Here is a 24993-nt window from a genome sequence, read left to right on the forward strand (position 1 = left end):
TAATTAGATTCCTTTCAATTATTAAAAATATAGATGTGGAGAGTCATGTATAGATAACTCGGAGTTGAGAAATAGATTTGGTTAACTAGCTTAAAATCTTTCAAACATGAAAAAATCATTCACCTTTAACTTGTTTTAACTTTTTCATCTGAAAACAATTAGAAGTGTGTCTCATGTCCAGTGACCCTTGTGAATAAATAGTGAGATTCATTTAAATCATTAACCGTACAGATGTGGAGTTATGTGTAAATAATTGGGAGTTGAGCAATAGATTTGGTTAACTAGCTTAAAATCTTTCAAACATAAAAAAATCATTCACCTTTAACTTTATTTTAACTTTTTCATCTGAAAATCGTTAAAAGTGTGTCTCATATACAATGACATTTGTGATCAAATAGTGAGATTCCTTTCAATTATTAATAATACAAATTATGTGTAGATACCTGGGGAGTTTGGCAACATACATGGTTAACCGAATTAAAATCTTTCAAACAAGAAAAATTCATGCACCTTTAACTTTGTCTTAACATATATGTGAAGATCATTATTGGACAAATAGGATTAGATAGGAGACTCGAAGCATGAGAATAGCCTAGAGTTTCTTGAGACATTGGCGGAAAGGAGACAACATAGAATTTGTGCATCACTCCAAGTTATATCCCACACACAATATGATACAAATAATATCATGTTCAACCTTACATAGTTGTTAAAAAACAATCAAAACAGAAAACAAGAGTAACATATAACATTATTTCAAGTACATGACATTACAAATAAAATCCATAAGTTTCCCCCTAAATACTAAGTAATTAAATATGCAATAAACAATTCTCATGATAACAACAAAATCATGATAAGCCAATTCCTTTTCTTCCTCTCATCAGACAACTTGAACTTCAACTTCTCAATGTATTTACTGCCCATTTAAGCTTGTTGAACGAGTGTTGTTTCAGATAATTCATGTCAAGCAGACACCATTTGCAAATTAGTTGCTTCAAGCTAATCATACCATATGATAACTTGGAGTTGGCTACATCAGGTGAATCTCTTTGATGACATGCGTCCTGCTGCCCTACGTCATCCTGACCTACATCCCGCTGTCATTGTTTTCAAGCATCCTGACCTAGCTTATGCTGCAAATTAAATACGCACAAGTTGTGACTTCAGACATTAAAACAAATATTACCAAACGATCACATAAAAATATTTAGGATAAAAAAAAGCTAAAAGCTTGAGATCCCACAACATCTACACTGTTATATAACAATCCAGCCAAGACAATGTTTGGTTGTTGATTTTAAAAAAGTTTAGCCCAATAATGATCTTCACCTTTCGGTCTTTCGATCACTATCTACAATCATGTAAATGCACTAGCCACTACACTCACAAGACAATTAAGAAAATAGGACGAGATCAAACACACAAGATATTATAAATAAAGTAAGGAAAGAAAACATGAAAAATCCAAAGGTATGTTGTAGCAGCAAAGTGAAGAAAGAAAACATGAAAAATCCTTCAAATCTTAATTTATTGAATAAGAAAATAATATCCAAGTAACTTCTAATTTCAACTACCAAAGTAAGATCACATGGCATGTTCAATATACATATTTTCAACAAAGAGATGAGATGGAGCAATATAAATAAAAAGCGCAGCAGAGCATATGTAAGCAACCAAAAGTTAAAGTTTTGTCCTTGAATAAGTTTCATAGATAAAAGTTAAATGTGAAAGTTTATTGATCCTAATATACAGTTTTCAACTCTTTAGCCACTTCCAATTAAACTTATTCATCTTTCATTGGCATGTATTCAATCAATGTCAACGACGGTTTAAAGAAAATGGTCGCCAACCTTCAAACCAAAATAGCGGCGACAGTTGGAACTAAATTGCCGCTGTCATACTGTCGCAATTCCACAACTTTTTTGTAGTGATTATCAGTATTCTTCATCAATATTTGTATTTTTTTAGTTATTTATATTATTTATATTTTGAATTCCTCTATTACGTATCCACAATTGTATTTATTCCCTTATATAAAAGACAAACAAAAGGAATTAACTCTAATTTCTCAATTAAGCCTCACTATATTCCACAAATTACAAATTGAACTTCACAAAGGTTAACTAAAAAATTATTGTGTTGTCATCAAGTTCATCTCTTGTTTGACCCATTAGTTAGAAAACGCAGTATAGAAGCAAGCTAAAGAGAAACAACATGCAATCAATCAATACATTGGAACGGTAGAGAGATGAAGTTACTCCATACCTTGGAAATGCAGAGAACAACAGAGAACGGAGGAGGGGTTGTAGTTCTTCGACTGCGGAGGGTTTGACGGATTGTGGTTCGAGATTAAACTGTGAAGGAGAATGAACGGCGGTGGAGGAGATTGAACTGTGGAGGGACCACAGTAGTGAGCAATTTGTACGCGCTGCTGACCGTGTAACCACCACCAGTAGCATGCTTCCAAATCCACCGATCTGCAATTCTATCTTATCTCATCATCCAAAATAAATATTAGGTCTGGTTTTTTTTCCTCTAATGTCAGCTTTCTGTAGCTTGTTTGATAGATCTATTCATCACTCTTTAGAGCTTGTGCAATACAAATTATAATACTCATTATAAAACAACACTTTATAATATATTCGACAATTTACTTACCACCAAATGCTTCCAAATTTAATATTAAACATGTCAGCAGCATACTTACAGACATATTTATATTATAAGTCTAGAGGAACATCACAGAAAAAATTAAATGGTAGATAAATATTTTTACATGATATGGTAAAAATTGTGTCCTAAACATCCTTGACAGGGCCAAACTGACCAAATGGATCGTTCTGATCTTTTGGCCTTCAAACCAATTATCACAGTTGAAAAGACCAAATCAGTCTAGTAAATGCCATGGTAGAAGCAACCATAGAGAACACAAATCATAGAAACTTAGATAAGGAACCAAATGAAATAAGAAAAAAAGTTCATAACCTTGATCTACACAATAGAAAGACAAGAAACAAAAATTGTAACGGCCTTCACCTTGGCTTGGCTTTATACTGATAGCAGGAAAGTGGCAGCAGTTTAAACCAACCATATCATTCTAAAATATTAAAAAACTTCAAACCAAAATTAAATTAAAATTAACATCCAAAACTGCAACACCGACAATTATGTAGAAAATAGAATCATGCTCCCTACTTCTGCATGCAAGTTTTAAACTCTAAGCCTAGTGACCAAACAACTTGAAGACCATTCCAGTTCTCAATATTAGTCTTTAATGCATATTTGAGTAGATTATGCAGTTGTAATGAGGCCTTAGTTACTCAATAGACAGTAATTTAATGTAACCACAAGAACAATTAAAGTCATTCTCAGCTTAATTCACTTAAGTGCAAAGCCAAGCTTATGTCTGTTGTTTACAGCCCAGGTCCTATAAACTCAACCTTAAGCTTATCATTCTAAAACAGATAAGCTTCATAAGATTAGAACTATTATGCAGAAGTATAAGTATTAAAAAGAAAAATAATAATAAGCTTGCTTGTTCTGTCCCAATTCAGTTTTGTATCCCTAAGATAGACTCAACAGAACAAATATTAATTAACCCAGTTTCCTACGACCAATACCTCTTCTTAAGTTCAATTAAGAATAATAAATTCTGTACAAAAAGTGCAAACATTAGAATTTTGCAGCAAAACAGATATTGCAGAAAACGTTTCAGCTTATAATTTCATTACAAGCCACACACATAATCATTTCAAGTATTACACTCACAAGCCATTATCATTTCAGCTACCTTATAGCTTAATTTGATCAAACGGAGCCTAAATCAAATCAAGTAACTACTTGTATAGCTTTGAATTCATTTGTAAATACATAAAATCTCTTACAGGTTCCGGACCTCTGTAACGGGCGCTAGGACTTCACCTTGGCTTTATAGTGATAGCAGGAAATAGGCAGCAGTACAGAGGCAACAACTTTGCATATTCCACCAAATCATGCTTTCATCAACGGGTTCAATTTCTTTTTCAATTGCAACAAAAGCTTCATGTAGACATATGATCAAAACAACACATTGACATTAGGCAACTAAATCAGTTGACTACAATAGCCAAAGCTGGACACATTAAGCCCAATTTCCAGGAAAAAAAAAAAAAACCATTTTTCTTCTAAATCCAACCATTCAAGCATTTTATCAAATAGCTTGTGCATAATGATGATGAATGCTCATAGATTGTGAGAATACTAAAATCATTGAACCCCAATTTATAACCTAAATCATTTCACCCTAATCCTAATTCATTTTTAAAGAATGCTTACCTTAAGATAAACAGAGCTTCAGATAACAAATTGCAACGAGGAGAGTGAGAAAGAGATCACATTGCAGCGTGGAGAGCGAGAGAGATCGCATACGCAGTGAGTAGAGCGAGAGACAGAACAAGACACAAACAAGAAGGCGGCGGAGTGGAGAGAGACGACATGGCGGCGACTGTGGCAGCTTGAAGGGAAGAGGGAGCAACGGAAATAGAAAAAAAAGGAAATGGCTTAATTGCAGTTTTGGCCCCCAAGTTTTACAATTGTGCGATTTTGGCCCCCAAGTTTCAATTGTGCGATTTTAACCCCCTAAGTTTGATAGTTGTGTGATTTTGGCCTCCCAAGTTTAAATTGTGCAATTTTAGCCCCCAAGTTTATCTCATTTTGCATTTGCTATCCCCTCGTTGACTTTTTGACTAAAAATTATTTATGTGGCATTTTTTTTAAAAAAAAAGTTTTAAAAAGAAATAAACATATTAATTTTTAAAAGGTTTAATCATTATTGTTTTTCAAAAAAATAGTTTGTAAATTTTTTTAAATAAAATATGTTTTCAATTTTTTTAATAAAAGGTTGAATAATTATTTAAAAAAAGAAGTTTATAAAGTTTTAAAAATAATTTAAAATAATTATTTTTTTAATTAATTTTAAAAACTTTGTAAACTGTTTTTTTTTAAAAAAAAAAACAACAATTATTCAATCTTTTATTAAAAAAATTAATAGATTTTTTCAATTTTAAAACTAATTTTATTGTTTTAATTTTAAAATGCCACGTGAGCAATTTTTAGTTAAAAAAGTCAACGGGGATTAGCAAATGCAAAATGAGATAAATTTGGGGGGCCAAAATCGCACAATTGAAACTTGAGGGGCCAAAATCGCACAATTGTCAAACTTAGGGGGTTAAAATCACACAATTGAAACTTGGGGGGCCAAAATCACACAATTATAAAATTTGGGGGGCCAAAACTACAATTAAACCAAAGAAAAATGACGAAAGGATAATGTCCCACAAGTCACGTGTGAGAGGTTTCTTAATTAGTAAATTGATCAATATACCCCTTTGTATTGTATATTTGTTGCAGGGTTTTTGTCTGGATAACATTTCTGTTGATTGTTGCTTTATACTGTGCAATGTGCAATCTTGTGAAAATGTTGCGGATGATTAGGCTAAAAAAGTCTCTTTTGATAAGATTGAATTATGCATAGCGGACATATTAAGCTTCTTTTTACAGAGTCAACAACTCAACAATAGAAGAAACACAACAAAAATTCATCTACACCTCTTGGTATTTTTCTTCTCGTATTCAATTCCTTCGTTCGTGTCATCGCCGATCACCACAAAACCCTAATTCACACCTTCAAATTCAAATCTCAATCTTTACTTCGACATAAACTGTAATTTCAGCTTTTGTTCTTAATTAATCACTGCCACCAAGCAACATCAAATTCAAACAGCTGTACTCTGTTTTTATCTAACACCTGCCAATTCACACCCAAAGCTTAAAAGGAATGGGTTCTATTCTGAGTTCACATAATACTCAGATGACCAAAGAAGAAATGGAAAGTGCTTTGAATAAAGCTAAGGAGATCGCTGCCTCTTCCCCCGTCTTTGTTTTCAGGTTTATTATTTCTATCTAATCTTAGTAACATATTTTCCTTAATCAATTTCTTATTTTTTTTTTTTTTTGACAAAAATCAATTTCTTATTTTTAAACTACTAATTTTGTTGAAAAAAAAAAAACAAAGGAACTTTTTAATGGGATGTCCATGTTTTATTATTAGGTAATTAGGTAATAGAGGAATCTCAAAATAGAGAGGGTATATTTATTGCCTAGTACTCTGTATTGTATTTGGAAATTGATTGTGCAAGCAAGTTTAGTTGTGTGTCTTTTTTTTAGGTCTTTGTGTGAACCCTCACAGGTTTTTTCTTTGTAAAAGGATGATAAATGCGAGTCTAGTTGGATGAAATGTAACGAGAAATGTGAGTGTTTTATGTTGCGGCAAATGTGAAGGAAGTCTCGTTGCTTAGAAAAGTGGTGGTTTACGGATCTCTCACTTATATGTTGCTCAGTATCATCTCTTTCAAGCTCTAATATCACTGTTGGTCTTTAGGGGGGGTCTCACTGAGTTGGATCAACACATTGGGATAAGAGCAACTGCACGAGTAACTTTTAACACCACACTTTTACCCAAAAGCTAAAACATTATGTTTATGGAGAATGGGTCCTCTCAATTTTGTTTTCCTCAATTTTCACATCTCAACCATCAATCACCTTTTCTCCATTTCTTTTAAATTTAAATATTATCTTATATTTGTTATCCAATGGTCTATTATCAACATTATTTCCTCGATTTGTTTTTCAAATTGAGAGAATCCTCTCTCATGTTTATGTGTCCTCTGACTTATATGTTGTTCAACATCAACTATGCAAATCAACGTGGGACTTAACTCACACTTGATATATCTCAACATTTTGTAAAGTATATTCCTTTTTTTTTTTTCTAATTTTTTGGTTTAATGTTGATAATCTCATTTTGTTAATTTATGTTGCCCCAGTAAGACTTACTGTGGTTACTGCAACCGGGTCAAGGCTCTACTCAAACAGCTAGGAGCAACCTACAAGGTCCTTGAATTGGATACAGAGAGTGAGTTTGCTTTCAATGCTTTTTCAACGGAGTATTTTATTTTTTTTCAAAAGTTGATTGTGAGGACCACGTTTGTTGTCCTCTTTAGGTCTTGCTTGTTTTTTTGTTGACAATATTAGGTCTTGTTTGTTATTGACCCTCTTAAGCCATGTTTTTTAAGTATTCCAATTAGATAGTTTAGTTCTGGTGGATCAACTTAACTATGAGATGAGGTAAATTGATTAATACTATGCATATCATAGCATAACATATCTTATCATAAAATTGTTTTGAGTTCATTCTTAGTACTTTACTTTCATATTGTTCATGAGTTGTTACCACTACCAATAGCTACCCCTGTAGATCTAATGGCTGAACTTTAAGTCTATAAGGGATGAGGCCAACATCTCCACAATTGTAAAATAAACTTCAGAGCCTGTTAAGGATATAGAATCAAAGCATTCATTGTAAGAGTGATTCTAGGAAAAGCAATCACAACCGATCAAACATTATAGGAAAGGCAATTAAACTTGTAACTGACAAGAGAAATCATAGGAGTAATATTATGATAGAATTCAAACTTACATGTCATGAATCCTATATACGCATTGTTTACATAGTATACACGTATTGTTTATATAGGATTCATGAATCCTATATACTATGTAAACAATACGTATTTAGGATTCATGACATGTAAGTTTGAATTCTATCATAATATTACTCCTATGATTTCTCTTGTCAGTTACAAGTTTAATTGTCTTTCCTATAATGTTTGATCGGTTGTGATTGCTTTTCCTAGAATCACTCTTACAATGAATGCTTCGATTCTATATCCTTAACAGAGTCAATTGTAAAATACTCCATCCAAAATGAAATATAAGCAAAATTAACTCATCTTTTTTGTAATGTAATATAAGCAAAAGTTAACAAATTTTTGACCAAATTAACAACTTCTCTTGTATTTGATGATACAATCTCTAAATTATCTATCATTTAATTTAAGTTTTTATGTTTTCAATGACCCAATTTATTAGGTATGGACTTGGGAGGAGAAGATCTTATATCCCTCTATAACCTAATTTTGATTTACCTAGAGGATAATTTAGAGAATAAAATAGGATTTTTTTTTTTGTTTTGGATTTGCATAGATTAAATGTGGTAAATTACTTTTCTTAATGTGTAATTAATTCATTCCGGAGGGAGTAATAGTTAGTGTCACTAATTTTTTTTTTTTTTTTTTGCTAATTATTTAGAGTGAGTATCAATCGTTAGTTGGTCCGATGGTGATTGACACTGGACTTGGTAGGGAGGATCACGGTTCGATCTCCCACAACTGCGATTGGAAGGAGGCTAGAACCTCTTATGCCAGAACTGACCCCCGAACAAGATTAAGCGGTCCAGTGGTTCGGGTACTGGTGATGAAAACAAAAAATATAGTGACTAATCAGCTCCCATGTGATTTCTTAGTTAGATGTTTACTCCCTCCTTTCTAAATTATAAGAGAAACACATTAAGAAAAATTAAAACATGATGATTTGGAGTATTTTTTTTTTTGTGTTTTCCTTGAAATAAATTTCATAGGAATATGTAAAAACAATTTTCATTGGTTATTGTTTATTGAAAAAAGTTGAGAGAACAAAAATTCAATGCTATTTGTATTTAATTTCATGAGAATATGTAGAAAAGAAATGAAATTTAGAGTGAGTAGATATTCTCCGGTTTAAGGCATGGAACACCTTATGGTTTGAAGAACATTTACACTTTAATGGGCACTAGCGAGACTTGAACTCCAAACCCCTGGAATCATATAGTTAGTATCATTCTAGTAATTATTATTTTTTAGTTCTCCAATTTTATTTTTATTTTTCAGATTTCATTTTTATTATAGGACTGAATTTCATCATGCTTACATGGTACTCCTACAGAAGCAGTGATTTGGATTTCCTGCTATACAAAAAGCACACAGTTTCGCGTTGTACTACATTCTGGCCGTCCGATCACGATCCAACGGATCAGATATATAGTGGTTACTTTTTACTGTATTTAATCTAAGCTGTTGGATCGTGATCGGACGGCCAAGATACAGTACAGCGTGAAACTGCGTGCTTTTTGTACAGCAGGAAATCCAAATCCTATACGGTGATTGTGAATGTGGAATATGCATAAATGAGAGTCTTATTTACTTCCCATTAAATCCAATGTGGAATACTGTATGCATATAAATGAGAGTGTTATTGTCGCCTTCTGCTATTGAATTTGTCTTTACTACCTCTTTTGAAGGTGATGGGGGTGAGATTCAAGCAGCTTTAGCTGACTGGACAGGGCAAAGGACAGTACCTAACGTGTTTATTGGAGGCAAACACATTGGTGGTTGTGACTGTAAGTGTGTTACTACACTTCTTTGTTGCTTCTTTTCCATTTGGTGCCTACCTACCATGTGGCGAAGACAGAACTAATAATGTTGATATGTTTTTCTCTCTTTATTTGTGTGTACTGTATACTCCTAACAATTTTATCACTTGTGTTGTTTATTTGTTGCAGCTGTTTTGGAGAAACACCGTGCAGGTCAATTGGTTCCTCTTCTCAATGATGCTGGAGCTATTGCCAATAACACTGCTCAGTTCTGAATAGCCACAGTATTTCTCGCACAAAAATATTTGTGGCATTACTTTGTATGAATATACTAGTAGTAAACCGCACAACAAACACGTGTAATAATGCACTTTAATTACTAGTACTAGTATGTTTGTGGAGATAAATCAAATTGTTTGAATGCTTATTGAATGACAAAAAATAATTATAATTATAATTATAATTATTTTATACTTTTTCGGTCCTTTTTATAAGAACACTTTGGAAAAATCAGGTCAAAAAAACAGATTGCAAATAGTTATTTTCATTTAATACTCCTATAAATTTAAACTTATTCCATGTATATCCTTGTTTAATTACTCTTAATTTAACTAACTTATTTTTAATATTTTCTTTTCTATCATAATAAATAAGAGCAAAACTGAAATCAAGCATTTAAAATAGTTACAAATTGGTCAAAATTTCTTACAAAAAGGACCAAATTTTTTTCCCAAAATATTCTTATAAATAGGACCGGAGGGATCATATAGTAGGCACACGCACACATACATAGCCTAACTAAAAATTAAAGATAAAAGAATTAATTGATGATGACTAAATTATTTACGAAATTTAAATAGTTTGTATTTGTGCCCATAGAAGTGTTCCACCAACCTATCTTTTACCATGTTTAATTCCATTTTACTTGAATAAATGTCTAATTTCAACAAATTTAAATTATACGAGTGCCCTGAATTCACTTGTTGACAAGTGATACTTGTATCCTTAAACTTGGTTATACAAATTATATATCCTTAAATTTCCAGTACTGCACTATTTCCCCATTAACTACATGGAAGTTATGGACTACAATGTCTTCTGTGTAGCTATTTGACTATTTCTAATTCAACTCACAAATGTTAAGAAGTCAAACCCACACACTTGACTCTATTATTCTTCACAAATTTAGCCTTTGCCACCAAGAACAAAGAACTAATGAATGGTTTCAATGAACTCTTGTCATGTTCTAAATTCCATGACACATTTGAACTGTAATGATTTAAAAACCTCTTCATTAGCATCAATGATATTGATTCAGCACTCTAAAGATACATTTAATTAAGAGGTCAAACAACAATGTACATTTCAAAGCCATATAAAAGGAAAAACCAAATGTATGAACAAATTATAATAACCAAAATCAAATTTAATTTGTGCTTTGCAATTGGCTAGTGTCGAGTGATGCTCCAGCAGGGTCAAGTTTATTCCAAGCTTAAAATCTAGGTACCACTGCATCTGCATCCTTCAAACTATCAAAATAAGGATCAACCATGGTTGCAAAAAGAGGGGCGGAGGGGGGGGACACCCTGCAAAAGCATATTTAATGGTGTCAAAGTGTTTTAAAAACAAAAGCAAACATTTGGTAGATCATTGATCTCAAAAAGTAAGCTTTCAACAACACATCTAAGAATATCAACACTATAACAAATTCCCAATCAATTATAACTAAATTAATCATGATCTTTCTATAAAATACATGAGCATCTACAACTCCAGCTACACTTTGTATTGACTGCATACTATGTTACTATGTTTATGAGAACATAAAATAGGAAGTGGACCAATAGTGAAAACATCATCAAGAATGTCCCACATGGATACAAGAATGTCTTTATACCTACAAATCAAATTATATACTTATATTATCTAAGATGAAAATATTCTTTTATTATTCACATAACTAAAGAAAATCAAATTAACAGGAAAGTACATAAAAAATAAGGTTCAGAACAACAAGCAAGTAAATCAGTATGCCAATCTTTCACACTTTCTTGTTTTTTTGGCATAATTTTATGAGTCACGTTGATTTTAAGAATAAACAAACACCTTAGAATCTAATTGAGCAAAAAAATAAACACATTTTGCTTGCCAGGTTCAAATAAACTACAACACTGAATTGAACCAATTACTTTCTTTTTTTATGGTAAACACTACATTGCACTGAATTGGAACAACATTGTTACAGTGCGCAGCTTGCATATCTGCCACTTAACCTTAGCAGTTTACCTAAATTCTGCAACTGCATAACGATGCATGCCAAATACCTGAATACTTGCACCAGTTAAGCGGCAATCATACAAAGGAAGAGGCCTGCAATTAGTTACGTAATAAGATCATTAGCATACAGAAAAAGACAAGTAAAGTATTTAAATGGTTTAACCAAGAGATAGAGATCATAAGCTAATCACATAACTGAGTCCTTCAACCCAATTTATCAAAATCCCTGTATATATGCAGAACATACATCCAGAACCATACCTGGAATCTAACACCATCCTCACAATCGTATTCTTCAACCCAAGTTTTGTAAATATTTATTTTATCATAAGCATATGGTAGATGAATTTATTTAAATTGTAGTTGTTTAAAAGCAATAATTATTATGAAAAATCCCCAATGCCAAGCATTTTGTGCAATAACCCAAACAACACCAGTAACACCTGCAATTGCTCCAAGAGTTGAACTAAACAAAAGCCTTTTTTTTTAATAGGCAAATTTTATTGAATAAAACCCAAAAGCAGAAGAAGTGCTTGATGGGATAAAAGTACAAGAACAGGGAAACACAAAAAGGAAACGCCCTGGAAGATTAATCAACAGCAACCGAAACACCTATAAAGAAGCAATAAAAAACAAAAACAGCAAAAGAGGAGGAAAATGAATCACAGATAGCAGGAGAGAACACTGCAGCAAAAAAAAAAACACAGTGCTGGGTAGGCACATCCTAGTGCAAAGCCCAAACTGCAAAGCATCAACGGAGGAAGCAGTCTCTCAGGTTCCAAAGCATGTGTAACCCAATCTAATGTAGTATTAACGAAATTGAGAACAGTTGAAGCCATCATAATCTAACTATATCAATCAAATAAGCAATGAAACCTCAAAATCACTCATGCATAAGCTTTCAAGCTAGTCAAATTTCATGAAATTGTTAAATCAAGAAAAAATGTAAATCCTGCAAAGTATACGAAAAACAAACATAAATACTCTGATAAATTTCATGATTTTCTATCAGATTGAAGAATGAATGAATGAATAACCCAAACGACGTGGCGTACCTGGAGATTTAGAGCAAACAATCAAAAGCAAGAATGGTACCAGATGGTCTATAGTGTAACTTTAATCATGGAAGCTGCAAAGAATCAAAATACACAAAAACGAATGAAAAATATCCATTAATGACAAAAACATAGAAGCAAATCTTGGTGCTGAAACCACATCATGTATCGTGATAAAAAAACAAACACGTTGAGTTCACAAACAGCAAATACAATACAACATGTAACTAAACAAAGGGTTGAATCAAATTTTGATTTAAATCAATGAAATAACTCCATTGTTAGATGAAAAAGAAACAAGATACAAAATATACAAAATAGAATCACAAATAAAACAAGAAATAAGTTCAAACCTTGAAATGAAACAAAGAATTAAAATCAAATCCTGCAAAAGAAAAAAGAAAAAAATCACAAATGAACCCTTCAATTAAACGACCAAACAACCAAAACACACAAAATCTAATGAGAAGGAGAAAGAATAAATAAGGATAAAAATTGTAAAAACAATACACACCTTGGCATCAACCACAAACAAAACATAGACAAGCCTTTCCTCCAACTTCCTCCGAAACAGGTATAGCAGCTGCTTCCAAGCAGTAGTGTGAATTTTTCCACCCTGGAATTTGAAAAACGAAATCACCACCACAACAAACAAAAAAGAATAACAAAAATCTCAAACGATATATAAAAAACGAAATCACCACCACAACAAAGCAAAAAGAATAACAAAAATCCCACACAACACAGCATAACAAACAAACACAAAAATCAACAATAAATGAACCATAAATCAACAATAAAACAAGAAACAAACCTTACCATCAAGAAGAACCATTCCCTCAGATAACCAGTCACCTCCCTGTAACGGGAAAATAGATTCTAGGGACGAAACCGATAGAATCAAGTCTCAAAGTAAGAATTCTAATGAATTGAATAGAATTCGGTACAAGTGAGATTATGCAAAGATAACGTATTTATTATAATACATGTGAAAAAATATATGCCCATGTAAATTATAAATACAAAAGTCTTACGTAAATTATAAAATAAAAATAGATTTCCGTCTTAATATATGAATATAAATATATAATCTTCATATAAATCAACAAAAAAAAAGTCATATATAAATAACAAAAAAAATGAACACAGACCCGATAAAAAATACAAAAAATAGATCAATGTATGAATATATGAGTAAAAATATAAAATCTCGTATAAATGTCTTAAAATAAAGCCCCCGAGCAAACAGAAAAAGTTAAATTAATTTCATAATATCTAAAGTAAAATAACTATGAAAAAAATAGGAAAATGCTAACTTGTTCCCTTAAAATTAATGTAACACATTTAATGATTTAAATAAAAAAATATTTTATTAAAATTCATGCAGTTAATTCAAGTTTAAATTTTCATAAATAAAATGCAGAAAAATTTATTATATAAAAAAATGCACAAAAATGAAGAGAATATTTTGATATTTGGATTCTTTAACATGTACTCTAAGAATTAACATGACCCAATAGTCTACACTAATTTAATTATTTTGATATGCGGACATAATTTTTTATTATTTAATCGTACACATTAATAGTCTACACTAATTTAATTGCGCGACATAATTTTTCTAATTTTGAGTTTTTAAGAGACTTGGGGTTGTTGTTGTTTAACTCCAGGAACACGATGTATTGTGATGGGATCCTCTTCTTCTACTTTTCTATTATATGACTTTATTGGACAGTGTGAGTGTTCCGATTTTAGCATATCTTATGCCTTGATTAATAAAACCACCTTATGTAATAAAAAATTATCATAAATAATGCATTCGACACAAACATTGAAATTTAAAAAAAAAGTTATATATGTCTATATCATAAATCAAATTACATTACATTGCAACAACTGAACATAAATCTCCAAAACGTAAAAGTAGCAAATTGAAAAGACAAACAAAACTAAAAAATGTAAAGAATTATTCTTCAATATCTTAAACTCATGTCTTAGATGAGTCCGTCATCATTCTACCAAACAAATCTACATATAAAATAGATTTAAAAATTGCACATAGTTTGTGACAAAAGGAAAATTGATGTGGGGTATCTTAATTATCAAAGTCATTATCTTAATGATCAAAGTCATTATATTTGAAATTAAAAAAAAAATTGCACATAGTTTGTGACAAAAGAAAGATATAATGAAATATGACAAACTTTTAGTGTGTGAAAGAAGAAATAATTTTACTCAAACAATGTATTAATCTGCGTACATAAACGAATAGATCAAAACATCATTTTATGTTAGATGGAAGGAATATTATTTGATACATCACATATGAGATTACGATTGATTTTAAATTACGTCGGACAATTTTTTAATAACGATATCTCCATCATATCTGCAGATTATGGAAAAATAATTATTTCTAATATTCTTTTTAAAATAAAGTTGCAAATAATATTTGATGAAATTACTTACCAATAAAAAATCTAAGAACACATCTTAGTCCTTCTGCAAAAGAAAAAATACAAAGAAAATGGTGAAAATATAACATACAGTGCAATATATAAAAATATTACATTGAAATGATATTGAAAAAGAAAAGTTTCCAACTTTAAAGATTAAGATGATGGAATAGAAAGTTTCGAACACTATATAAATTTCAGACGTATGATCCTACACATTTCAACCACAACAATTAGAAACACAATAGCTACACAAAAAGGATATTCACAGACCAAATTAAAATTCTTACCATATGACCAAAGATATCAAAGTACATGTCTCAGATAAACCAAAAGTGCTATACAAAATAAAAATAAGTCGGGTTGTTACAGATAATGTTTTAGCTAAGTGTGCAATGTTACATCATTAATGTCTTTGACGATGGATGATAATAATAAACCGAGGCTTTGGCTAACATGCACAAGTGCACCATATGGTGCATGGTACACAAGTCACCGATTCCATTATAACAAATACGAATTTTACAAAATTCACCGTTGGATTAAAAGTTTATATCATATAGATCATCCATAATTTTTTTTGAAAAAATTAAAAATTATTTGATATGTTATTGAGACTCATAAAGATTAACGGTATTTAATAAAAATTCATAAACCGTTAATTTTGACGGACTCAATAACATATCAAATAATTTTCAATTTTTTCAACAAAAATTATGGATGATCGATATGATATAAACTTTCAATCCAACCGTGAATTTTGTAAAATTTGTATTCGTTATAATGAAATCGGCGACTTGTGCACTATGAACCATATCATGTACTTGTTCATGGTAGAACTTGCTATAAACTGATTATGACGATAAAGTTGTTGAGTATGGTGAATCAAAATATGGGGTTTCCACATTCATGAGGTTGAAGACAATGATGATGAAGAAGATAAGATTGAGAATGATGATGATAAATTGGATGAAGCTGAACCCAGATTTAGTGGATAAAGTTTGATGAACCCAAATTTAGTGGATAAAGTTTAATTATGTTTAATTATGTTTTTTCGTATAAAATAATTAAGGAGAAAGCTACCTTATGACACATGATAAGAAACTAAATATAAAAATGTTCGCTTTTTCCAATACAACTTTTCCACTTTTGAGTTCTTTTAACATGTTAGCAAAATTCAATAATTAAAATCCAAATAGTTTTTTGACAAAAATTAAAATCCAAATAGTTAAACTCAGAATAGAGGGGACAAAGGGTGGGACAAAGGAGAAAGAAAGTGCAAATACATTTTATTTGATGTTGGAAGTCTATAATAATTTTTATACATTTGTTGAAATCGAAAACAAAATTTTGAAAACTAATAGTCCATCATGGACCACTTGTGTGACCAGTCCATGAAAGCATCAACTTAGATCTGTGCATTTGGAAAGGCAAAGGCACTTATGACTGGTGAGTTTGCTTAATTTGGAATTTGCATTGAAAGAATGCAAAGAATGAGAAAGAAGAATGCAGCAGCGGCTGCGGTTATACAAATGGAATTAGGGTTGCTCTATTCACAATCATAGAAATATGGGTGATTTGGGTCACAGTCATAGCAACATGGGTGACTTAGTTAGTTACAGTCATAGAAATATGGGTAACTTGTACATGCTTATTTATGAATGCACACATGTGTGTCTACAACAACCATTAAGTGTTGATCACTCTGAATGAATGCTTCTGCTACTACAAGGATGTTGTAGTTCCTATGGTTGACTACATTGTATGCTTGTGCTCTATCAGGGGGAGTGGTAGTATGAATAAGTGACAAGTGTGATGCCAGATGCTGAGACATCTTGGCTTTATTCTCTGGTGGCTGGGAATTTATTTTTCCTAGTTCTATGTTTGTGGGAATTTATTTTTCCCTGGTGATCTTTTGTTGAATGGATGTACTCTGATTATAGGAGTTTATTTCTCCTATCTTTGAATCCACTATGAGAGTTTATTTCTCTCTATCTGCTCTGTGAGGCTATATGTGTTTATTCCTGCTATTGCATGCCTCTGATGCTACTTACCTCTCTTGGTAGTAGTCTTACTATGTGTTACTTTCTTTCCTAGTTGTGTGATCATGTTGACTCGAAGGAAAGGTAATACTGTATCTCTCTATATACTGGTCTAATATTGTTTTAGCCAAAATTTGCCAAAGGGGGAGATTGTTGGGTTTTTGTATGTTGGCTACATTTTGCAAAAACAACTTTTAGCCAAGTGTTGAGACATATGTGCGTACACCAAGTGTTGAGACAGATGTAACAACACTTGTATGTCTGATTGTTCGCGCCAGCTAGCGTTTTTATTTTCTTCTCAATCTTTCGAAGATTTGATTGAAGAATTGTTTCGTGGTTTCTTACTCAACAAGGCGCACGTGATCAATGTGTTTCAGAAGGCAGCTGAACCCTAGTTCTATTTTCTAAAGGAATAAAATAACTTTTAGAAAATATAATATTTGTTTCAAAAATATATCTTGTGAAGATTGCTGCAGAAAATATAAAAGATTTATTTCAAATAAATCTTTGTGCTTCAAGAAGATTAGAAGATTTAATTTTAAAATATATTTACAACAAATATATTTATGGGAGGAATATTTGATGCAAAGAAAGATTTGGTAAAAATATATATTTTGCATCTAGAAGATTTTTTTTTGGAGCTGGAGCATTGTGAAAAGCCCACGAGGCTGTGCTATATAAAGGGTGCTGCTAACCCTATTTTATATACTGAAACTTGAAGCTAAAATAGAATATCAAAGATGTAGTCTTTTAAGGGTTTCGTGTCTTTAAGCCACTCTCTAGGAGAGTTGGTGTAAAGTGAACCACTCGGGTTGTGAGATGGTCACTATGTCCTCACTCAGAAACCTGTAGGTAATGAGTTGAGTATTGTATTTGGAGGAAGCTTTTAAGCAACTCCAAATTGTGAACTTAGTCGTTGGCTAGGTGGTGATGTTATTGAAGTGTGTCGACTTCATCTTTGTCAAGGAGAGTGTCTTCATTCTGTTGTTATTGAAATCCTTACTGGTTGTAAGGTTGAGGGGAGTGAGACGGGGTCTCATATCTAGGAGTTCCTAGGTAGAAGTGTCATTGGGTAGGGATTAAGTGAGGAGTTGTAAACGGGGGAGTTTAGCTCCGAATTAATACTGCTGATAGTGAATTTCCTCCTGGATTGGTATCCCCCAGATTAGGCTGTTAGGCTGAACTGGGTTAACAATTATGTGTGTCGTTTATGCTTTTCAGTATATGTTTTTAATGCTCTGTTTTATTGTTCTTACTGCTAAGACAAGTGTTGCGACAAGTGTCTGCACATCGTGGACAACACTTGTCTACTGTGTACCAGAATTTCAATTGGTATCAGAGCAGGCATCCTGTTCTGTATCTGGGTGAGATCCTAGGGAAGATACTTTCTGGTTATGAACAAGTAAGGAATACTGAAAAGTTGTTTGGACTTGAAGAAGTTCATATTTGTTTGAATGGTCCCTAGAAGTGGAGGATGGACTATTCATGGCACGGTGTATAGCTTTGATGTTGAGCTTCTGTATGGTTTGATTTATTTTCAAACTTTTGTTGACATGTTGCACCTGGAGTGTGGAATTTGTGCAAAGGTCATTATGTTGTGCCTGAAGTTTGTTGAGGAGTTTTTCTGCTTTGAATTCCGCTGCATATATATATATATGATGGAAAACTCTTGGTGGTTTTGAGTGTGCAACACTCTGTTCTCCTCTGAAGAGGTTCAATTAACTTGTTGGAGATGCCAACGATACTTGAGGGTGATCTCAAGTCCACTCATAAAGGCACTCATACATGAGTTTGTTGAAGAGAGATCTGAAGGTAGTTATGAGCAATTTATTTTTGCTTCTAACCCTAAAAGCCAACCTCAAATAGCTTTGATAAAAGATCTCTTGGTGTGTTCCTTGAGAAGGGGACTGATGTCTTCCCAGATGTTAGTACATCTGACCAGCAGTATGCAGAATCTTGTTGGATTTATTTTTACACTAGAAACTTATGGTTGACTTCTTGGGTGAGTTTATTTCTGATCCAAGTAAGTGGTGGTGCAGATGTGTGTTTTGATTTTCCTGTGGAAGCTTGATAAAGGTATCTCATTTAGATTCTTTATGTGGAGGTCAAGCTCAAATGTCAAGGACATCTTCTCTGACATCTGGAGAATCCTTCTGATCAAAGGAACCAGATTTATGGAATCTTGTTTATGGCCATGAAACAGATTCTGTTTGGAGGAGAGTAACTTGCGTATACCAACCACTAGATGTGCAGCTATTAAAGGGGAGAATGTATAATTCTCTAGAGTGCTCTGAGAAGTTATTAATATGGAGTCCTTATTCTGAAGCTGTGAGATCTTGAAGACAAGTCAGACTCAATGTCTTGACATCTTGAGAACCTATTTTTTTGTTCAATATGTCTAGTGGTATTTCTCTAAAACAGGATGGAGGTTGTTTACTCTAACTTGATATTATCAAGTCTACGAGAGCATGGAACTCTTGTTCTGTTGTAGTGAAAAGAGCTTCATGGGATTATGAACATTGAAGCTGCTTCAACCTATATCCAATGGGTGAATTGTTATCTGCACTTTGGAGTGTCATCCAAATCACTTAGGATAGGCATTTCAGTTGTTTCTAGCAAGGAGGAGTTATTATTTTTGGGAGCAAAGGATTATTGCTCTTTGGTATTGAAAGTTGATCAACTACTGATGGTTGATTCTCTTGTGGCCCCCTGCTGTTGTTAATTATGATGTTGGTGCTTCTACTAAGACCACAAGTGAATGTGTTGCTGATTCTCTCAAGGGAATTGTCCCTGAGACTGATGTTGTGCCAAATATTGACACATTTGTGGCACCTGAGACGGATGTTGGGTCAGATGTTGACACATCTATGGCATTGGAGACAAATGTTGTGCCAAGTGTAGGTACATCTGTGGTACCTGAAATTGTCACAAGTGACACTGTTCATAATGATGCTACTGAAAAAGAAGGAACTCTTGTGGTAGCAAAATCTAGTAATAATCTTGTGGATTACTCTGAATCAGATGAAAGCAGTAAGACCCTATCTAAAGGTAAGAGAGTGAGTGATCCTGATGTTGTCTTCATGCATGAAAACGTTACAGGTGACAAACTTGTGACAGAAGTGCCTGATACTGGTGTTGGTAAAAGAACTAGAAGTAGGACAGGTAAAGGTGTGACAACTGTTAGTACACCTGTCCATCAGTCTGAGGCAGAGAAGTCTGCGAAAATGGCTGGGAAGAAAACTGTGACTGGTCCCCCTAGAACCAGGAGCAAGGTGATTCCAACTTCTGAGGTCAAGAAGAAGATCTTAAAGAGAAAAGAACCCCCTTCTAGTGATTCAGACTTTTAAAGGGAGACAAGTGTAGCTACATCTGGTGACACATCTTGAAGAAGTGTGAAAGGTTTGATGAGAAAAGTGTCTGATCTCGGTGACTGTTTTGATAAGCTGGTAAGGGAATTTGTAGTGAATGTTGCTGACAATTGTGATGACCCTAAAAAACCCTTAGTAAAGGCCAGGTTTGATTATGGCTCTTATGTGTTTGATGCCACTTTGGAACATGCTTTTCTTTTGCTCTACAACTGCCCATAGCATTTACAACCCTGTTGTGTGGTATTATACTTGACCAACATCCAACTATTCTTGTGGATGATGATGTTCCCTGTAGAAGGGCTAGTAAGCTGACCGTTAGTAAGAATTTACTGTCTAGGAGACATGTAGATGCCGGTGTAGGTACATCTATCCAGCAAAAGGCTGGTGCTCTCACTAGGTAGAAAATGATAACTGACTTTACTAAGTCTAGTAGAGCTGTTGAAGCCAATAAACTGAAGACTGTGATGATCCTTTGAGCTAGGAATTCATGAAGGGTTTTTTAACATGGGTTGATGTGTTGAATTTTCACCTGCTGTGATTAATAAGTTTTTGGCCAGGAGTGAAGATCCTGAAGCTGAGGTAGAGTTATCTGACTGTGCTATAGATTTGAGTAACTTCATCTACATTGTTGGTACCAAGACCAAATGAGGTTTTGACTCTTATATTTTTTAAAACTACTAAGCATGCTAAGTCTTTGGCTGTGAAGATGCCAACAACATTTCCCACTGTGCTTTGTAGTATTATTCTTGATCAGCATCCAAATATTTTGATCAGCTCTGATGTTGTCTGTAAGAGGGAATCTCCTCTCATATTGCACTATAGACTAGTTGAAGGGACAAATGTTCCACATAATGTTGCAACATCTGGCAAGAAAACTTCTGGCTTCATGATCAGAAAAGAGATGATTGCTGATTTGATGAGACCTATGCAAGTTGAAAACCTTGGTCGAAAGAAGTATGTCTTTTTAGTTGTTGATGATTCCTCCAGATTTACTTGGGTAAATTTTATTAAAGAAAAATCAAATACTTTTAATGCCTTCAAAGACCTTTGTCAACGCCTCCAAAGAGAGAATGAGGGTGTAATTGTCAGGATCAGAAGTGACCATCGGAAGGAATTTGAAAATGCTAAATTCTCTAACTTCTGCTCCTTTGAGGGAATTAGTCATGAGTTCTCATCTACCCTCTCTGAGCTTTGGAAGGGGAGAAAACCAAATGTTAATTATTTCTATGTCTTTGGGAGTAAGTGCTACATCTTGGCTAATAGAGAACAAAGACGAAAAGATGAATCTCAAAAGTGATGGTAGGAATGGTGATCCTTTTGTTGTTGTCAATAAATCCCATACTATGACATGTTTCTATCTTGAACCTATCAAAACCCCTAATGTCGAATCAAATGTTGTTACGCATGTTAAAAGTTTTGTCAGTTCAAATGTTGTGGGTAGTGTTGGAACATCTGTCAGATGTACCTCTCAAACTGTCAATCTAGTATGAATGTTGCTGTTGTTGATGACATTGTTGTTGAAATTGTGCATGTGTCATCTTCCAAGGTTGTTGGTTCTGACACTTTGTCATCCCTCACTAAAGTTGTGGTTGAGTCCCCCAAAGGAACCTAACATAAGTCTAATGTCATATCGGATGTTGAAACATCCTGGACCAACCCGTTAGTGTTGTTGAAACCTGTTCTGCAATCCCCCAAACTGATGGAGATATGGTTCTGAGAGTCCTCAATCTAATGAGCTTGAAGATCAACTAATGGTGGTTTGGAGTATTGAGGTTTTGAATTTGGTAGAAGAAACTGATCTTGAGGATCTTCCACTTGACCAAAGATGTTGCTGAAAGTGTGACTAAAAGAGAACTAGCATGGTACGATTGTTTGGATGTGCATTCTGCTGAGAAGTATTATAGGTGTTCAGATGTGTTATGATCAGATGCGATAATGCTCAGATATGTGATGATCAAAGGTGATTACTACTATGGTAAGTGACTGTTTCAGACCTGTTTCTGAAACCTCTAGTTTGATGTTCTTATATGATGACAATATATCTATTGTTGAAGATGCTTTTGGTATATGTCTCTTGAGATTGAAACTGAATAATACTCATCTGTGTTGAATAACTTGTCTGTTCTGGTACGAGATGTTGTAACATCTGTCTCAACATCGTGTTATCTTAAGTGTTCCAACATTGTGTACAACATCTGTCACCAAAATGCCAGAATGTGGTTGACTATGAGCCAAATATTGAGGATGATGTTCTGGGCATCATGTCACTTGATAGGAAGAAAGTTGACATCTCTTTTGTCCTCTTAGAATGTTTCATTCATTTTAAAGAAAATGTCTAGAAATAGAAATTTATGTTTTAAAGGAGATAATGTTATGAGAAGCTGGATTTTTTGTGAGTATGCTTTTAACTATGAAGCAAGCTACAACGTTTATGGTGAAGCTACCAATAACCTTTATGGGTGTAATCTCTAAAGAGTATTATGAGACAACTCTTTGAGATTGAAAGATCAGAAGCACTCCAAAGCCAAAAAGGGAGTGTCTTTGACTTCTGACTATAGATTCTTTTGTCGGACCACATGTTCCTAACATTGTTTTCTCTGCCGGTTGGTTACATGTTGTTTCCAAAGACAATGGTTTCTCATGCTCTTGTCATGTTGTGGAAACAAGGGGAAAATGTCTATTTTATGAGTGTTGACTATGGAGTTTGATGTGGTAGATATGATATGGTTCCTCCACTACTGATTTATATATGATAAGGTATGTATCCCATGGTGTTATCTTCAGTAGTAGTAGCTTTGTGCACTTTGTGGTTGATGTGATGAAGATAGTATAAGTTTATACCTTATGACTTATGATCTTCATGCTATATTGTTGGAGTTTGGTTATGGTATTGTGGATGAAAGTTCGCATGTTCTCTTTCCACTACTTCTGTTCTCCGTATATTTTGTGGGTCTTGCCCAGGATTTCTAGCACCTCTGTGTTGCTCTGTAATATATGCACTATGAAATTTCTGTTTTTGCTACTCTATGTTCTGATATGTATGATGTTTGTCAAAATTATGACTAAAAAGGGGGAGTAGTGTGTGTGGACAAATGTGTGGACCGATGTTCTTACATTTGGTGAAGTTGGTGTTCTTATGCTTCTATGCTCGTATTGAGGGGGAGTGTGAGTTATATATATATGCATGTGTTGAGGGGGAGTAATGCTATTCAGGAGGAGGAGTAGTGTGCAGCTAGCCTGATAATGTGTTCTGATAGCTTATGCTCTGATAGCGTGCTTGATGGTTGTGGGAGTGCTATGTTCCTGATGTGTGATGTCATGCCTTATGTCTAGACATCCTGATATGATGTGTGAGAATTTATTTTTCTCAGTATGTGGGAGTTTATTTCTCCCTATGTGGTTCTTTTGTGAGAGTTCAGTTCTCTCTGTTATATAACTTGCACTTCTGATACTGTTATGGTACCTCTATGCCTCTGTTCTTTTGTTTAATGCACACTGACTTTATTTGTCAGAATTTGTGGCTAAAAAGGGGGAGTAGTGATCTATGTAAGATCTATGTGCGTGATGTGTGGACAGATGTGCTGACATCTGGTGTGTATGTTGTTGTTGCGATTCTCCCTGCGATGTGTTAATCTGCTATGCCTATGTCTGAGCGGAGTAAATGTTACCTTCAGCTATGTGTGATGTGCATGCAAGAATTCCAAAAAGCATTTAAACTTGTAGCATAGGGCATGATCATAATCATAGTCATAGAAATATGGATGATTCATCGTGCTTAGTCATAATCATAGAAATATGGATGACTTTTATGCTTAGGATCACAATCATAGAAATATGGGAGATTTGGGTCACAGTCATAGCAATATGGGTGACTTATTTAGTTACAGTCATAGAAATATGGGTAACTTGTACATGCTTATTTATGAATGCACACATGTGTGTCTACAACAACCATTAAGTGTTGATCACTCTGATTGAATGTTTCTGCTACTACAAGGATGTTGTAGTTCCTATGGTTGACTACATTGTATGCTTGTGCTCTATCAGGGGGAGTGGTAGTATGAATAAGTGACAAGTGTGATGCCAGATGCTGAGACATCTTGGCTTTATTCTCTGGTGGCTGGGAATTTATTTTTCCTAGTTCTATGTTTGTGGGAATTTATTTTTCCCTGGTGATCTTTTGTTGAATGGATGTACTCTGATTATAGGAGTTTATTTCTCCTATCTTTGAATCCACTATGAGAGTTTATTTCTCTCTATCTGCTCTGTGAGGCTATATGTGTTTATTCCTGCTATTGCATGCCTCTGATGCTACTTACCTCTCTTGGTAGTAGTCTTACTATGTGTTACTTTCTTTCCTAGTTGTGTGATCATGTTGACTCGAAGGAAAGGTAATACTGTATCTCTCTATATACTGGTCTAATATTGTTTTAGCCAAAATTTGCCAAAGGGGGAGATTGTTGGGTTTTTGTATGTTGGCTACATTTTGCAAAAACAACTTTTAGC

General features: G+C 33.6%; 1 protein-coding gene and 2 long non-coding RNA genes across 5 annotated transcripts; 1 reads left to right on the forward strand and 2 right to left on the reverse strand.

Annotated features, from left to right (window-relative positions):
- Nucleotides 1-722: 722 nt before the first annotated feature.
- LOC123917388 lies at nucleotides 723-4511 on the reverse strand. Its single transcript, XR_006812441.1, has 3 exons — nucleotides 4318-4511; nucleotides 2269-4041; nucleotides 723-1136 (listed from the first exon to the last, which is right to left on the reverse strand). It is a non-coding gene; the product is annotated as an uncharacterized LOC123917388 (long non-coding RNA).
- Nucleotides 4512-5376: 865 nt separating this feature from the next.
- Nucleotides 5377-9755, forward strand: LOC123917431 (glutaredoxin). The gene is made up of 4 exons (XM_045969136.1): nucleotides 5377-5928; nucleotides 6867-6955; nucleotides 9218-9316; nucleotides 9479-9755. Exons 1-4 carry the CDS (start codon nucleotides 5819-5821, stop codon nucleotides 9562-9564), a joined length of 384 nt encoding a protein of 127 aa, XP_045825092.1. The 5' UTR covers nucleotides 5377-5818; the 3' UTR covers nucleotides 9565-9755.
- Nucleotides 9756-10564: 809 nt separating this feature from the next.
- Nucleotides 10565-13570, reverse strand: LOC123917622. Of its 3 annotated transcripts, none has more exons than XR_006812500.1 (6): nucleotides 13441-13570; nucleotides 13136-13237; nucleotides 12975-13006; nucleotides 12622-12695; nucleotides 11614-11659; nucleotides 10565-10875 (listed from the first exon to the last, which is right to left on the reverse strand). It is a non-coding gene; the product is annotated as an uncharacterized LOC123917622 (long non-coding RNA). The 3 variants fall into 3 exon arrangements; XR_006812502.1 differs by having other exon boundaries at nucleotides 11576-11659; XR_006812501.1 differs by having other exon boundaries at nucleotides 13436-13521.
- Between the last annotated feature and the right edge of the window lie 11423 nt (nucleotides 13571-24993).

The sequence above is a fragment of the Trifolium pratense genome, linkage group LG3 (genome assembly GCF_020283565.1).
Source record: "Trifolium pratense cultivar HEN17-A07 linkage group LG3, ARS_RC_1.1, whole genome shotgun sequence".
Taxonomy (NCBI): domain Eukaryota; kingdom Viridiplantae; phylum Streptophyta; class Magnoliopsida; order Fabales; family Fabaceae; genus Trifolium; species Trifolium pratense.

Excerpts from the sequence above, each read along its gene's own strand:
- LOC123917431 (XM_045969136.1), top strand. The coding sequence starts at position 5,819 with ATGGGTTCTATTCTGAGTTCACATAATACTCAGATGACCAAAGAAGAA. Across the intron at positions 5,929-6,866 it reads TCCCCCGTCTTTGTTTTCAG|TAAGACTTACTGTGGTTACT; the intron begins GTTTATTATTTC and ends ATGTTGCCCCAG. Across the intron at positions 9,317-9,478 it reads ACACATTGGTGGTTGTGACT|CTGTTTTGGAGAAACACCGT; the intron begins GTAAGTGTGTTA and ends TATTTGTTGCAG.